The 18,034-nt window shown below is 39.4% G+C and overlaps 1 protein-coding gene across 4 annotated transcripts in view; it reads right to left on the reverse strand.

Moving 5' to 3' along the window:
• Positions 1-610: 610 nt before the first annotated feature.
• The window catches only part of SNRK (SNF related kinase), a 39,927-nt gene continuing 22,503 nt past the window's right edge, over positions 611-18,034 (reverse strand). For all 4 annotated transcript variants that reach the window (XM_065666189.1, XM_065666193.1, XM_065666191.1 and 1 more), the window contains 4 exons: positions 12,996-13,137; positions 10,287-10,499; positions 9,052-9,186; positions 611-4,440 (listed from right to left, as the gene is read on the reverse strand). In XM_065666189.1, coding sequence (XP_065522261.1) covers positions 3,225-4,440; positions 9,052-9,186; positions 10,287-10,499; positions 12,996-13,137 — 1,706 coding nt within the window. In that variant the 3' untranslated portion in view covers positions 611-3,224. The remainder of the gene's footprint in view (positions 4,441-9,051; positions 9,187-10,286; positions 10,500-12,995; positions 13,138-18,034) is intronic.

Genomic DNA, 18,034 nt, shown 5'->3' on the forward strand with positions numbered 1-18,034 from the left:
ACACACACAGCAACTGCTGTATCCAGGCGGTTGAAACCTGCTGTGTGCTGCACTGCTGAGCTGCCCAAGCAGCACTAGGTTTGCCCACAGGGCAGCTGCACAGGTGCAGCAGCAGCAGCAGCGTTCTTCAGCAGGACAGCAACTTGTGAAGCTCACTGAAGCTCTTAAACCCTCCTGAGGTTCTGCTGAAGCAGCAGCAGCCACCTCAGCCTTTGAACTTTGAAGAGCTGCTTGAGCAGATGCCAGCCGTGACAGCATTTAAACCCAAATGAACACGTTTGAGCTGTGCAAGAGAACAGCTCAGAGCTTGCAAACCTACATGCATCCCCACGCAACCTCCAAGGCAAGGCTGGATGGGGCCCTGAGCAACCTGGTCTAGTGGAAAGTGTCCCTGCCCATGGCAGGGGGTTGGAACTGGATGATCTTAAGGTCACATCTAACCCCAACCATGCTGTGGTTTTATTATTTTTCAGAGCAGCTGAGCTTACGTATCTACTGCTTTCTGCTCAAATTTATCACCCTCTATGAACCTGGCCAGCACCGATCACATGCTGCCTGTGCCACCCTGCACCCTGAGCCCCAGCAGAAACAGGGACATGCAAACCACAGCTTAAGCATCGATCAAGATACCGCTTTTATTGACCAGATTTTCCATCTCTGTCGCACACTGTGAGTGTTCATACAACGACAAAGCCAAACACTGCTGGAAGCAATCAGATCAGGTGATAATTCTGTACCCTCTTAACACGCAGATTCTTTCTTGGTGAGGATTTTTTTCTATTTCTGTTCACTGATTCTCCTTATTTAGACTGCTACTCTTAAAATTCTGTGTCAAGATTGTCACATCTTAAATACAGATTAAGTTAAGTTGCTAGAGGTACATTATTTTTTATATATATATTTATATACACACAGAAAAATACAAGACTGTTTTTCCACAATATTTAATTTATACACTACTGTAACTATATGCACCTTTTAAAGACACGTTAAGGGGTACAAGAAACTGTTTACTTGCTCTAAATAGTTTGGTCCAATATTATCTTTACTGTAGTGCTTATTCTTGCCCTTCCTTTTACGTGACAACATAACACAACATACACCACATGCACAATCATTCACCTGTCAACAAATGGGTAAAGGACACCACTCAGACTAACATTTGTACACCCCGAGGTTCAACCAGCCGCACACAACTCTAAGGCTATGTATGATACAACTATGCAGCATAAATGGTCAACACGGCTGTTCTAAAATGAGCACCATATATACAGTTGTATATAAAAACACTGGAAACAAAATACACCTGGGGTTAGTTAACAGGTGCCATTCCAAGGCTGTACATAATATCAGGAAAGTGTATTTACAATACTTGGAAAAAAGCTGCAATAAATAAGTTTATTGCCAATGCCCTTTATAAACTTGTCTCCTACTCGGTTGTTACGCTGTCTGTGAAACACACATCGCATTTCTGGCCCTTGGTAAGATCCCTGCTCAAACATGTCAAGCAGACGTGTTCTATGGCTTCACCCACACATCTATCCTTGTAGCTTGTAATTTCTAACAAGTGTCATGCTGACTAAACTGCAACTGCAGTTCAAAACAGAAAGGAGTCAAACACTTGTCCTTGCCTTGCTTAGGAAGCAGAACGTAAAATCCCCAGTGAGGGTCAGTGCACTCCACACCGTTCATGCTCCCTCAGTAAAGTCTCTTACTGATCAACAAGAGCTGTTGAAGCTATGACCAGGCGTGAGGCTGCTCGCTCTGCAGTGGATGTGAAATGCCTCATATCCGACCACTCTGCAAGCATCAGGGGATGCTTAACAGCATCAGCTCCTCCCAGACACCCAGCATCTGCCCAGGGCACTGCTACATAACTACCACCAGTCTCATCAGCATTGCTTAGAAGACCTAGTGCACAGCATGAAAAAAATTAAACATTCCTGCCCTTCCCAAAACTAGGAAACTGCAATATATTTTATTCTAGATAATAAAATTCCACAAAGTTAGTTCATCTGGTCAAGTCTCCTTTTGTGCAGAAATACTCTAAAGCAAGACCTTTGCGTGGCAATGGGAAACCCGACAGAAAGGTTAATTGCTGCAAAATAAATACTTTCCTATATGCTATTTTAAACTGACTGTATGAAAAAGCATTATTATTGAGGGAAAATAAGTAGGACACATGTGGGGAACAGCAGTATCTTAAGTCTTAAAAAGAGTAATAATGAGAAATATGTAAATGACAAGAACAACTTCGGTTTGAATCCAGTTACCTAAAAGGTTTTCCATCCCTTATTGCCTCTTGAAATAACAGGGAGAGGAGGAGAGGACAAGGGAAAAGATCTACAAGGGTAAACCCCTAAAATATGAAGTGTCATGATATACTAATAACAAAAGTAATTCATACAAATACTTTTATTTTCAGTTAGCATGTAAAAACTCAGAAGTAGACTTAATAGTTTACCTTTGTTCTATTAAAAAAGAAGATTGTCTGCTTGTAATATTAACACATTTCTATGGAAGAAAGCTGCCTTACAAATCTACTTGCTTTTTTAAAGGAAGAAAGAAAACTGCCTCTAGCAAAAAAAGATCTTTTCAGTTTGATTTTTGAGCCACAACTTTATCCATATCATAGCTTAAGACAAATAGGTGTGGGTTTAAAATTATCATCAAGATCACTAATTTTCAGTGCACCTTTGCTTTGTACAAGCCTTGGAACATCTGAAAGCTCCCTGAAGAGTTTTCAGCATCAAAACATTATTGCTTTGGTTCTGTTTCAGACACATAGAAGTATGCCACATTATCACGTATTTTAGTTATCATAGAAGGTCAGAACAAGAATTAACATTTCACAAGCAAACAAAAGCTTCTCTCTCTAGTTTAAGTGCAGAACAGGAAACTTCTAAGTGCTCCATTTACATTAGGATCCAGATATTTATATTAATGTAATCCAGATCTTTCATAGTAAAATTATAAATGTAAAAATTACACAATAAAATATTCTGTTTTGTTTAAAAAGAAAAACAGATCTGCTAGCAGCATGCAAAGACCATGCACTGTCATACCATCAAGCAAACACAAAACTAAAAGTGTAATAAATAACTGCTCAAAGCTCACTTAAAAATCTTAAGACAACAAAAGGGGGTCCGTGACAAGGTGTTCACAGCTCTGAACAGGAAGATTGATGCTGTCAAATAGATCAAGCTACTAAAGTCAGGTCATCGTCAAATGACATGACAACAACTGGTTTGACTGGAGGTACAGAGAAGCCCCTCCTTTGGGTTACGCTGAATATTCACAGATATCATCTTTTCACAGAGAGGTAGTTGTAGCACATTGTTTTTCAAGTTCCTGTTCTTTATCCGTTCAAATTTGTTTGCTGTGACTGACATTTGGTCAGAAAAAAATTTCAGGCTGCCCAGGGACAAAGCCTGGTTTGCGCTTCCGCTGGAGCTTATACACATTTTCCATGTCGATTTCTCCTGTACTTTTACACTGGAAAAGGACAGATGGTTTTGAGGATCGATAATGTATTTAGTGCTGCCATGAATCTGCGAGCCTAGGCAAAGGCTCATAAACTTGAGGCTTTCAACCAGTTCCCCTGCACTTCTAGATGACAGCTGCAGGGAGTTTCCAGATCCAGCACATTGCCGAGTGGAACCTGAAGTGTTGGTGCCACCACCAGAGCTACCAGAGGGGCTCCCCCCATCCTTGCTGTTATCACTTGGGCTTGTTTTATCTACTCCTCCGTTCGCATTACTTGGCTTACTTTGTCCACCTCCATCTCCCTGGCTGCCGGGTGGCCCTTCGCTACTATCCCGCCTGTGCCAGGAGTAAGTAAACCCACTATCTTTGTCTAGGCGTCTCCTGCTTTCTGAGTCATCATCGCTTGTTTCTGAGCTACTGCAGCTAGAGCCCCGGCCCTGGCTTTTCCTCCTGTGATAGCGTTTATGCACTGTGCTCGGTGAAGCAATATTCATTTTTAACCTGCTGAGCTTTGGGGGCAAGTTCTCATCCATGTCAAACTCGTCATCTGACTCGCCCTCCTCAAAGATCTGATTGAGGACTGGTGCACTCTTTCTTGAAGTAAGTCGGTTTGTGACTGAAGGCTTACGGCGCAGAACAACTTGCGTAGAAAGAGAAATAGGTTTCTTATCTTCTTCATCCTCCTCTTCATCCTCTTCTACTCTGAACAAGCACTTCCGGCCACTTGTGGTGGGTTTTAAGCTCACAGACGGGACTGCTGAAAGTGCTGGCCCAGCTAACTCGGGGATATCCTCCTTCTTTGCTGAATCACCAAGGGGCTTGCTCCTGTGGCCATTAAGAACATTCTCAGCCGTGCGAGCTGGTGACTGAGGAACAGTGGTATGGGAGAGAGGAGAAGCTGTAAGGTCATCCTCCAGATCCTGAGGTACATCAATTTTTGTTGGCCATGATTGCCTACGTAAACAATTAGAAAGGATGAAAGAGAAGTCAGATCACGGCAAGTAAGAAAACATAAGATCTGCACAAGAAAAGCACAAGTACTGCCACACAAATTGTCTGCGGAGTGGCATGTTTGTAAATAACAGCACTGAGTGACTGAGGAAAAGGAAACGTTCTTAGAGAATGTGCATTCCTTTAGAAGTGCTGTTATTTGAAAGGAACATCATATATACAAAAGCATAGTTTAGGAATTACGTTGATTCCTGTCAAATGAAACCTTAAGATTTCACTGTTCTCAGAAAATGAATTAAGCAACAATTAAAAAAACCAACAACAAAAAAAAAACTTCAAAAACTTGTGTCTCAAAGAAAATAATCTGACACAGTTACAAAACAACCAGTACCTAGAGGATGATATGAGCTGATTCAAGCACAACTTAGCAGTACTGCAAACACCTTTTAATCGGAAGCTTCTGTTATTTTCTTTCCCCAATATCCTTACTGTACAAATTTAGGTTAGAATTAACACGAGTGAGACTGAAAAGCTGAGTCAGGAGAAACAACTATCTCATTTTCAATAAATCTTATTCAGACCAAGCTCTATTCTACAAAATCCCCTCTATTTTTAAACACACATGAACTGAGATCATATATTTATTTGTCCTTGGCTGAGCAGCTGGAATAATACAGCTGCATGAATCCAGGACTCACACTGCTTAGGGTATGACATTTGAATACACTGTAAATGCAAGCTCAAAATTTACAACTGTGTAATAGCATTAGCTCAAATCAAAATTACAGTAACACCTGAGTGTAAATCAGTTTTACAGTTAGCAAGCGATATCTCCAGTATCTGAGAGTATCTAACGACTTGTATTCTACTTTAAATAGTATATATTGTAGTTTTCCTACAATGCACACAGAATAAGAACAAAGACTGTCAGTCTTTCCTCTATTTTGAAAGCCTAAGCCAAAAGACCAACACCTTAATACTGAATAATTCTCCAATTGCTTCACTCAGCATAAGTTGCACATTTCTTGTGGAGAGCAAGAAATGTTTTCTAACCTCTCAAACTAAGAGTTACCACTAATGTAAAAGACTCTGCCAGTCACTTAACTTTACGTAACTAAAGTTCTCCAGCATACTGCATGAAAAGATGTAGTAGACACCTCTGTTCAGATATAGGTAGCATATCACAAGACATTCCCAACCATATTTTAGGTGTTCCAGAAGAAAGGGCTGCCTGACTTTGTAGCCCAGTTCAGAAGGAAGGCACAGGAAGAAAGCAGGAGAGGAAACAGAGAATGTTTCACACCAAATGTGACCCCAGATACCTGCCTGGACAGACTGCATACAAAGACAGAAGGATCATACCAACTTCCTGATCTCTGCCATGTTATGAGAAGAAACAAGGAAGGGTCAGACACCTCTTTGCTATTCTTATTCTAAACGTGTTGTTCTTAAGTGTTTGGAGTTAATGGAAGCCCCTGTAATATGGCTGCATTTGTTCAAGGCTCATAAAATCTGGATAGAAAAGGATGCTGAACTGTGAGACACCTGTCTACACAGGTAACAACTGACAACTACCTCCCCAGTTGTATGAGCTGTGAAGAACACTTGAGTAAAGTCAACACGAAACTCATCCAGCCTAGCTGCACACTTTGTTTTGAAATGCAAGCTTCAGTTTTGCTTATCAAACCAGTAACACAAAAATCCACCAGGACCCTGACACCCATGTGAGCCTGCGCAGCCTGTTCCCTGGTATGAGCCGTACAGGCTCTGTCCTGGCTCACTGGGAGCTACTGGTGGCCTCACAGCAGCTTCCCTCCAGGAGAGGCTCTGCCTGAGAGAGGCCACCCAATCAGCAGCTCTGATCCAAGCTGTCCAGACACGTAGAGCCCTGGCTGTGGCCCTCCTTGGTTTGAGACACTGGCATTCTCCCTTAAGCCCAATCTTAGGATGACTCCTGAAACACTGGGAACCACTGACCTAGTTTTCTGATCACTTGCGCTGTGCTGGGTATTTTAAACAAACAACTGACTTATTTAAGTCAGAAGCATAACTATAAAAATGACAGAAAATGAAGATCTAAATCTCCCAAGAATTTACCATGCTTTAAGAACAGACTGGTTTGTCAGCAAAAAAAGGAAGAGAGTTCTCTGGCTGTCACAATAAAGTATAAATATAGTATCTAACAGTCCTGTTGTTTCCAGGCAATAAAACTCCTCACTACAGTATGTTTATCTCTCATAGCAACCCATGTTTGCCTCCCTTCGCTTCCCTCTCCCCTTCCTCCCAGAAGGCCTGGGGGGAAAGTGGGACAGAAGAGAAGTTCCAGGTTATAAGTTAATTTTATTTTTTTTTATAGCTTCTGAAGTCTCAAAATCAAAGTAATCACTATTTTGTTATCTTTTCCATAAGGTCATTCTATATAAACACTTTGAATTTAGAACCATCCAGAAGACAAGGAATAACTACCTGGGACCATTAAGGGCTAGAGTTCCCATGTTTATGCGTAAGTCCTTATGATGAAAAGAAAATTCATACTCATAAGGCAGGTTTCAACAGCTCCAACTTTACAAATTCATACCAAGATTTAGATTCAATGTACTTGTTTGTTCTAGTTCCTTATACAACTGGAGCAGCTCTCTACTGAAAGAGTGACACTGATGCAGAGAAAAAAAAAAAATCACAAAATTTCAAAGCAGACTTTGTAGTTTTGCAATTTTCATTCGAAGGTAAACTCAAAAGTTTTCCTCTAAAGTAATCTGTTTTACAACTAATACTTAGGTACATTTGATGTTCTGCTTGGATTTCTTTTTTAAAAGAAATTGAGGTTAAAGAGAGAACTGCAGAGGCAAAGTTACAGTATTACCCTTGAGAAAAGCAAAATCTGTAAGGTGGAGCTCCAGACCATGTCTGTTCTGTAGCCAACCCTTAGCTGCCTGCAACAGTAACTCCTCTAAAGTACTCCTAACCACTGAGCACAAGATAAAATATGCTCCATAAGGGTGTATTCATTGAGTGAATGATCTTATAGGAGCAGCAACAAAATTTCAGCCTGCTCCAGTTCAACCCACAGGGTGCAGTTTTATCTGGAGATGACAAAGGTGTTGAGAACCACACTAAGGTTCAGAAACAAGTCATTATTCAGGTAGATGAAATGGTATTCCAAAAAGACTCCTCTAAAAGCCTCCAAAATCCCAGCCTAAATCCAAGGAAACAAGCAATGGAGATGATGTATCTTTCACCTATTTTCCAAATTTTGTGTCCTTAATTTATAACAAATGTCCATTTATTCTAGATTGAACTTCAGGTAGTAGTACTTCACTTTTATCAATTAGGCCAAAGACTACATGCATGCATACATACATGCCAGAAGGATACCACAGCATGGATGTCCGTATTATCATTCCTATTAAATTATCTCACATGTGGTGTTGCATTAGATACACAAAGATTTTTTTCACCTCATACTAAATGATCCCACCCAAGGTTTCACCCAACCTGGCCTTGAACACTGCCAGGGATGGAGCACTCACAACCTCCCTGGGCAGCCCATTCCAGTGCCTCACCACCCTAACAGGAAAGAATTTCCTCCTTATATCCAATCTAAACTTCCCCTGTTTAAGTTTTAACCCATTACCCCTTGTCCTGTCACTACAGTCCCTGACGAAGAGTCCCTCCCCAGCATCCCTATAGGCCCCCTTCAGGTACTGGAAGGCTGCTATGAGGTCCCCATGCAGCCTTCTCTTCTCCAGGCTGAAAAGCCCCAACTTCCTCAGCCTGTCTTCATACGGGGGGTGCTCCAGTCCCCTGATCATCCTCGTGGCCCTCCTCTGGACTTGTTCCAGCAGTTCCATGTCCTTTTTATGTTGAGGACACCAGAACTGCACACAATACTCCAATGGACTGGGTGAACATGTCCAGCCCAACTACATGCCAAAACCCCACTCCCCCCTTTAGTTTTCCTGTGTCTGAAGCTTTGAAAATCTCAGGAACACTGCTGTGAGGTTTTTCCATCATGTTTTTGTCAAATAAATAAATAATTAAAAGAGTATCTATTGCAACGTTTTTAAATGGCTGATAAAGCAGTTATTTCAGTAGTTTTCCTTAGACAACAGGCATATCAACTGACATCAGAAAGAACAGAACCTACCGATGTTTACTCAAAGTTTGATTTAGGGGATGAAATTAGCTAATGAAAAATCAAAGCTAACAACTAAAACATAACAGCAAATTCAGAGTGATTTCTCATTTATAACTAATTGCCCATCAACAAGTTTATGGACTATGCAACTGATTTTTTTCCAGACATATGATATACACAAGTTTGTCTGAGGTCAATGAACACACCCTTTCCTAGCAGGTGTGAAAACTTGCTGCTTCAGACACAGACCTCAAATTGATAGGTCATGTCATGAAAAGTGTAGGAATTGAAGATACTATTGGTAACTGATTTCTGAAGAGCTTCTGTAGTGTTCACAGCACTTCGAAGACATTTAAGATTTGCAGTGAATAAATATTTCACTACTTGAGCAATTCAGTAATATTCTCAGTAAGGCAAGTTAAAAAAAAAAAAAAAAAAAAAAAAAAAAGAAACCATTTAGATTCCTAAATTCTCACCTGAACTGAGCTTTGATGTTGCTGGGGCTTGCAGATCGGGTCTGAATTTCTTTCTCTTGTTTTTCTCGCAGAATCCTTTCAGCTAGTAAGAAGTAAGTAGCAGTGATGTGATTGTATTTGTTAGTTTCCAATGCCCTGAGGAAAGTACAAAACATGAAATAAACCATACAACAATGGTTTTCTCAAAACTGGACATGCATCTCACACAACCTGCTGTACTTCTCAGAGCAGGAAGAGTGCCTGAAAACAGAACTGTGTATTTTTGATGTTTTGATAAGCATGTCTTGGTTTTATTAAAAATAAAGAGACAAGAAGTCTAGTAATTTCAAGTTAAGTAGGACGAGGACATCCTCAGAATATAATCCAAAAAGAAATTAAGGAATTCTTCCTTTACTGAACATGCTTTAAATGATAAAATTTTATTTCAATTGATGCTGTACCCCAGCGACGGGCTTTCCCACTAGCACTTACAACCACAAAGCACTAACATTTGTTAATGCAATAACTGGAAGAAAAACCTTCATTGTTTTAGGGCTGCCACATTAAGTTTGTGGTAAAATTAAGTTCGTAAGCCAGTAAGCATCATTCCGACATTCTAACAAGAAAGGATGCCGCTGTTACGCAGCTAAAAGCTTAAGTAAGACTAATGCTTCCCCACACACACCAATAGACAATTTTTCCAGCTTAAACACAAACAAATAGAAAGCACAATTTTAAGTCCTCTTTCAATTTTGGCAATATTTTAGAAATTTGTGTGGTTTAATCTATTAGAAGAAACTGTAGCTTTCTGGCAAGCTCACTCAGTGACAATGACTTTTGCATTATATAGATAAAAGGAACAGTATTTTAAGTTAACAGAAGATTCAGGTAACACACTAATGGAAAAATACCAGAATCTATCACCTCCAACTATGTGTGAGATATGAAGCACAAGTAGAAGCATGGATTCCAAGGCAGTTACATTTACTCAAGGTGGCAAACTGCCGCAGGAATTAAACACTGTTCAAACACATTTTTCTGAGTGTTTTTCCTAAGGTTTGGGACTGCTTCAGTATTTCTCATCCTGCAATATCCTATTACAGAGCAAGATTTAATATTTTGTCTGTAAACTGAATAGCTTGATACTTAAACACGGAAGTGCCCAGGTTTTCATGACATCCTTTAAGTAAGTGACAGATGTACAAAACAAACTGCATATAGAAAGCTGATAATGTAATACAGAACTGGTAACTTACTCCACTATTGTATCTCGGTCTGCTATATCCCCAAGGACCATACGTTGTATTATACTGTTGTGTTCCTCCTCAGAGAGATTTTTATATGACACAAGAGGAATATTGTACTTTGTTGCAGGAGAAGGGTCAACTCCTTGGAGCCATGCATGGTTTTCAATCTCTTCTAAAGACGCCCTTCGCTTTGGGTCTCTCTGCAACATCCGTGTAATTAGACTGTGAATAAAAAATAAATCTAAACAAAATGCACTCGCATGTTTCAAAAGCAGCCTCTGTAAGAACAACATTAGGAAGAAATTTTCTGCTGTTGGCCTACACAGATCTTCAGAAGTATCTACAGTAAAGAATGTGATGGGAAATTATTTATGCTCAAAGACACTCCAAATAGTGCTGAACCGAAACAAATGAGTGACTTATCAAAAACTATAAATGCCACAAACACAGCAGTTTTCATTTACTATGCTTAGGTTCTTAACCTGATTTTTCCATTTTGTTTGGTTTTAATAGGTCGTATAGGGCAACTGTCACAGACAGCCTACAGGCTGGTTTGTAAAAGAACTACAATTTTCTATTATTGCTGCTTTCAACAGGAATATGGAATGGCAAGATAAGTAGAAACATTTTATTCTGAAGTAGCTATCAGACATTTGATTCTTCCGTATCCCGGAATGAACAGTGATCTGTTCTATCCAAAGATTAAAAAAAACAACCACAAACCAAAACACTGTCTGAGATAACAAAGTGACAAACCTACTAATGGGTTGATACTGAGTGTTTACAAGCACTGGAAAGGAAGTGCATAAACTGCCCAAATAAACAGCGGAAGACTTGATTAGCACAGCACATCTTGTTCACTTACTATATGTGAAAAATTCTTGGGAGAGGTATTTTTGGCTTTGCATGACGTGAATATACAGAGTTTTGGTGCCAAGGTTTTAATGAAACTTTACTGCTCCAACATGTGGCATGAACATTCTGTGGTTCTCACATAATGCTTTTTATTGCACTAATATACTACACCATGCAACTTTAAACTGTAAGGCCACACAAATCAGAAAGCTAATCACGATTTTCTTTTATTATTACTTCCTTTTAGTGCAAGATGATGCATGGAATTATAAACGGAAGTTAACTCAGGCTTCTTGAAACTCCACTGTAAAAGAATGTCACATATATACTTAGTAGCTGTGATCTCTGCCTTTACCAAAAAAGGAAAGGCGGGGTGAGACACATGGAAGTCTTGATTTTCTTTGCTTTTGTTAGTATTATGAAAGAAAGGGAACAAATTACATACTTCATTTGACTTTTTTTAAACTGCACCTGTAGTAAAACCCCACAAATGTGCCACATATACCTCCTGCTTTTAGTTCGCTTATGCATCCCAAACAACCAAGAATGCTTTCAATCCAAGCAGGAAGTTTAAACATTCCTAGTATCTTTTCCCTAAGAAAACCTACGGAGGACTTGAGTAATGGATAGTATCTTGTTGATAAATCAGACAGAAAAAGCACACCTACTCGGGCCTTTAAGCTAATTAGTATTAAAAACTATATTTAGCAAAAGGCTGCAAAAATACATTTCCTGGCCTCAGCAGAGCATGCAGCATCTCAAGAGGTTTATTCGACAGAATTCACTGATAAGAGCTCTTTTAAACCTCTTCCTGTATTGTACTTTAAGCCTCTTCCTGTAAGTAAAGCTCTTCAAGCTGCTGAGAGCACTGACAGCAGCTTTTCCATGTTACTGGAAATACTAGACACTAATGACAAGAGACAAAAAAAACAGCTATGGCATGTTATGTGTTAGATTCCTGGAGCACACAGATGACAGGTGAAGAGAGGAAAGGTCATTATGACCACAGCTATAGCAGATTTCATGCTGTGCCAAGCAGCAGAATCCTAGATGCTGCTCTAGCTCTTGACAGAACCAAATGCATTTTTCAAGCATTTCTAAAGGCACCTGGATTTTTAATTTTTACTGAAAATTAAAAGACATACTATTGCAAATTCAAGAACCCAGTCAAGCATTGTAAAATAGTCTAAGTGATGCAACTGGGATACATATTAAAAGGACTGAAGAGGTCATTAACTGATAGGGAAATACTGGAATGTACCAAAAAAGGTCCAGTGAACACTGCAGAAAAACAACCTCAAAATGAGTCATGATTCCCAAGTGGCATATGGTATTTTAAGACAATATTTTTCTCCCTTGTTTGCCTAGAATGCTGATTTGAAGTTGCAACTTCTGTAGGAGATGCGCAAAACTTGCTGTAATATCGTTGGGTTTTGACAACTTGTGTTTCGACCAGAAACCTATAGGAATTGTTACCTTTCTAACCTCTGCCACAGAATACAACTCAGCAACATCTTGCAATTTATCCAGCGAGAGCAGTGGCCAAAGTGGTAAGCAACTTCTTCAATCATTTATAAAATGCATGACAACTAAGACACACAAAGATACACTGTGTAAAACCAAACTGAAGTGTCATACAATTGTGGGAAAAAAAAACAACTGGCAAAAAATATCACTGGATTAATCTTTAGAGTAGACACAAAGAATAAGAAAAGCAATACTGGTGCCCAAGAAACTACCCAATCGACAGAAGGAAACAGGCAAGGAATATTCCACACATGGATAATATGGTATGGGCAGCTCCCAAAGGTAACGAGAACCCACTTCTGTGAATACTTCCAAGTTCTTTAGAACTCTACTTACTCTTTACATTCTTTGGACACATGAGGTGGCACTGTGTATTTGCAGTCCATTATCATAGTCAGAGTTTCACTGTCGTTTGCTTCTTGAAATGGTGGTTGTCCGCAAACCAGCATAAAGAGGATGACCCCCAAACTCCATATATCTGTAAATATACCAGCACATATTATAAAATAACAGTTGAAAAACAGACATGATTACCATAAAAACCCAAAATACTCTTGAGATGCATACTGGTGTGATTATTGCAGTCTTGATTATGAGCATTGCTTAGGGCATTTGCAATTCCACTGAACTACAAAATACAGTAGTTCCCCTGTTTGACAGCTTTTATAGTTTCAGAGGGGAAAAAAACATCAGAATTCATGACTTCAGGTCACGCACAACAGTGGGAGATGCATAACACCTTTGACTGCAAAGTGTCAGATAAAGCTCAAGATAACCTGGTCAACTCAGAAGAATTCATTACCCTTTTCTTCACTGGTAGGCACAGGTTATTAAAGAGATTTGTATTCAAAGCACGTTCCTTTCTGAAGGACTAACATAAACTGTTCTCAGTACAGTTTACATATTACTCTGAAGTAAGAAATCCCAAAGAAGGACACTTATTTCAATGAAGCTGATTTAGATATGTTTTGCCTTCAGTGATTTTTGCTACTTCCACTGGTAAACCGTTCATTTATGTAAAACCATCTTCTTACACCAATCATATTGCAAAGTGTGAAGGGGTGGTTGGTATTTTTTGGTGGTGGTGGTGCTGTTTTTGGTGTTGGGTTTGTTCTGGTTTGATTTTTTAAAATATCCCAATGTAACAATTAACAGTTATCTCTACTACACTCTGGGAGGCTTCTTGTTCCCTTTTATTTCCTGCTTGCGTAAATATAGAAACACTTAACTTTCTTGTTCCCCTGTGAAATGACACAGAAAAAGATGAGAAAGAAGCACTTCCAGGCATGATGCCCTTTAGTTGGTTTCTACTTACTGTAAAAGCTAACATTTAGTTCAAATCTTTATAAAGAGTTTGCCTAAAAGAAAATATTTCACAAGTCTCCCTGCATTCAATACAAGAAGCTTAAATATTGGGAAAGTATCATACTGAACAAAACTAAATAACTCCAGTATATGCTTAGAGAAAAGGCCATGCTCTGACACTTAAGCTAAAACTCCATGCTCTTGAAATTTCAGCTGTAATTTTGGGTCTTACATCTTAGCACTTCACTGATCCATACCCAGTAAAACCAAACCAACAGATGAAGTGAGAGGAATGAACCTGAACTGGCAGACAACTCCTGAGGAAAGAGGGGAAAGCAGCTGGCACAGGGCGAGGAAGCAGAACCCACTTAATCCTCTGAACACAAACAAAACCAACCAAAACCCACTATTGTTTGCTATAACGCAGTGTCCAGTTAGATATCTGTATTTTGACAAATAGAATAGTAATCACTGGTTAGCCAGCATATAATACAGAGTTCTGTGTATTTTTCTTTCACTACTGTATTTATATCCACAGGTCTTTCCAGATAAGAAGAGCTGCAAATGATGAAATGAAACAACCTTTTTCACCTCTTTTTCTTTTTTTTTAAATACAACTGCACAAAAAATAAAATACAAACTCTAGTTAATAGTGAAATATCAATCGTGTTGGAACTGTTCATGAGGTACTGTTCCTATGGTAACAGTTGGACTTGATGATCTTAAAGGTCCTTTCCAACCTAGTTGATTCTACGATTCTATGCACTGAACTGGTACTGTATGTCCACGTATCATGCATTTTGTATAATGCACAAGATGTACACTAAAAAGGCATCATGTGTATGCAGAAAAAAGTTTTGTTAGAAACTTGAAATGGTGCTAAAGACTCTTTGACCTTGTCACATCATCTATATGCTTTCTCACACTCTTGGCAAAGAGCACTAGGGTAGCAGCAACTACACTATCTCATTCTTGCATACTACAGACAAAGCTTACCATTACATTTTTCAGACAAATGTGTACTTTGTTAGCCTGTCGGTATAGCAGACACTTATTCTGATGTGACCAACAAACAGCAATGAAGAGAAAAAACTGCATTGCTTTTATTCTCACCGTATTTTTATAGCTGTGGCTGAAGATCAGCTTCCTTGCATCTACAGTCATGACTGCTAAAGTGACTTAGCTCAGAGTGTCAAGGACACGAGCAGCCTAAGCAGATTTGAAAGTACAGTAATAACTAGGAAGCAAGAAAATATTGTGCATGTTATGCATGTTATGACTGAAGACAAAAATCACTGGAAGACTTAGTGCAGACCTTATTATGTCACAAGACAGATGTTGTCTCAATGTCACGTTCACAAGCACTCCTATTATCATATTATAGCAAGCCTCTTCTAGACAAGTGAATTAAGAGGCCAAATTCAAGAGTTCTGTCTTGCGCCTTCATATGCAAACTCCCTAATCAAGGGGTTGCTTCCTTGTCCATTTTCTGTCACAGTTTAACTAGATCCAGTCACTTGTTTGCCACTCCACGTGCAATTAAAACCAACCAACCTGATAAATAATGCAACATCTTAAGACTCTCTTTCTAGTCAATTGCAAGTTTCCACCTTGTTAAATGCACAACAGAAAATGTACATGTTGCTACAGCCACATCTAGGAAAAAAGAAAACTCACAGTGTTTGCATGTGTGTCCCCCACATCAAAGTGACAAGACTTTGTGCATTTTCCAGCAGCTTTTTTCCTATATACAAGTGACCAGAGATCAGCCTACAGATCTTTGGTTACAGGCGTTTGCCTAAGTTTCTGATGGTCTTTGACTGCAAAAGTTGCATAATGACAAAGCTCACTACGTTTTGTCATCCAGCATTTCAGGCGACAATCTGTGAGAGTTTGCTTAAAAAGAATGATGAATGCATAAGCAATCATCATAACCATGCATCACAGTAATTAGGGGGGGTGTTGCCAGCAGGTCAAGTGAGAAGACCCTTCACCTCTGCTCAGCACTTCTTAGGCCACATCTGAAATGCTGTGTCCAGTTCTGGGCTCCACAGTACAACAGAGATATGGACATACTGGAGATAGCCCAATGAAAGTGATGAAGGAACTGGAGCATCTCTCCAGGTGTCCCTGCTTGACCAGGGAGATTACACCAGATGACCTTCAGAGACACACTCCCTGCAGCATGAAGCACCAAGAGTAAAACTATACTTCCTTTTGCCCATGAGAAGCAGCACATTCTAGGTGTTTGAGAAACTGAAAGAATGACAGCACAGCAAGAACTAAAACAACATTGATAGTGTGAACACACAGAACTTGAAAGTTTCATTTAAAGCATCACAGTGTTGTCTCAGCTCCACTATAACACAATTATTTTTCACTTCTCACTGTGTAAAGTGTACAGTGAGTGTATGGTAAGTGTAAAGGAAGTGGTAAAAAAAGCTGACAGGAAGCAGGAAACATTAAACAAATTTTCAAGTAACTTAATTTGAAATCTACGAACCCAGCAAGAACAATGGAAAAATGGAACTGGTATTTTAAAAGTGGATTATTCAGTGGTATTTCAAACTACCACCGTTACTCAGACAACAGCTGCGTGCAATTCTAAACAAAATAAGAATAGTAGCAACAGTATCTTGCCCTTCTCAACCTACCACAAAATTTCATATATGCACTTTTTTCCAAGACACACACAACACGATGGATTAAATAAAAAGTAGAATTTTTATTGGCAGATAAAAGAACGGTTTGGATTGGAAAGGACCTTAAGATCACCTAGTTCTAACCCCCTGCCATGGGCAGGGACACCTTCCACTAGACCAGGTTACTCCAAGCCCCTGTGTCCAACCTGGCCTTGGACACTGCCACGGATGGGGCAGCGACAGCTTCTCTAGGCAACCTGCTTCAGTGCCTCACCACCCCCACAGGGAAGACCTTCTTTACATCCAACCTAAATCTCCCCTGTTTACTTTAAACCCATCATCCCTTTTCTTATCCCTACACTCTCTAATGAAGAGTCCCTCTCCAGCACCCTTGTAACCCCTTTAAGATACAGGAAGGCTGCTATGAGGTCTCCACACAGCTCCTCTTCTCCAGGCTGAACAGCCCCAACTTTCTCAGCCTGTCTTCATTTGGGAGGCATTCCAGTCTCCTTATCATCTCCTCTGGACTTGCTCCAATAGCTTCATGTCCTTCTTATCTCAGTTTCCAGGACAACAGATAACCTTCCAGTTTTGCTTTATAAAGTTTTTATTTTATATGTTTTGAAGACACTTATAGTTTGACATAGATAGTACTATCAAAAAGGGGGAAATAATCTCCTTTGCAAAAAGGATCCATCAACTTGAGGGTTAAAAGTATTGTTTGTAAACATCTCTTCTAAATTTATGTAAGTGACCTACACTCCCACCATGCAAATAAGTTTAAACACGCTGGTTTGCCAGCCTTCAGTGTAACCTGAAATCCAAGGTTTAGACTCTGAAGATTTCAGAGCAGATATTCCAAAATAATGAGTTAATACCCACCTAACATTTTGAAAGAGTTAAAAGATCAACAGTTAAATGACTATATGGTATATTCAAGAAATGCTAAGTTTATACCTGAACTTTTAGTTTTAAGCTATTCTATATACGCAAAAACCAATCCTGTATCTGTGCTTTCCACCCTTCCCTACTGGAGATTTAGAACTGCATGTTTTTCTGTCAAATTCAGAAAAATACTGCAAAAAAAAGGTTTAAAGAAATTAAAATTATCCTTCTAAGATGCAATTTTTTGTCCACCCATTTAATGCAATAACTATGGTACATTTTGGAGAATTCTTTGATTCCAGAATCGTGCCATCTGGCTAAGAGATGCCAGATCTTTAGACATGGCTGGCTGAGAAATTAGTAAAGGAGAATCAGATTATTTTATTATAGTGCATTTTTACAAGATTTTTTTATTTCCCCAAACAATACACAAAGCCACACAACAGGAACATTCTTTGCCATGCAGTTTTGTGCTGTCATAATCAGCGCTGCTCTATTACTCTTTCCTATTAACAGAGAAAACTTACCTGTCCTCTGGATCCC

Source organism: Lathamus discolor, chromosome 2 (genome assembly GCF_037157495.1).
Source record: "Lathamus discolor isolate bLatDis1 chromosome 2, bLatDis1.hap1, whole genome shotgun sequence".
NCBI lineage: Eukaryota > Metazoa > Chordata > Aves > Psittaciformes > Psittacidae > Lathamus > Lathamus discolor.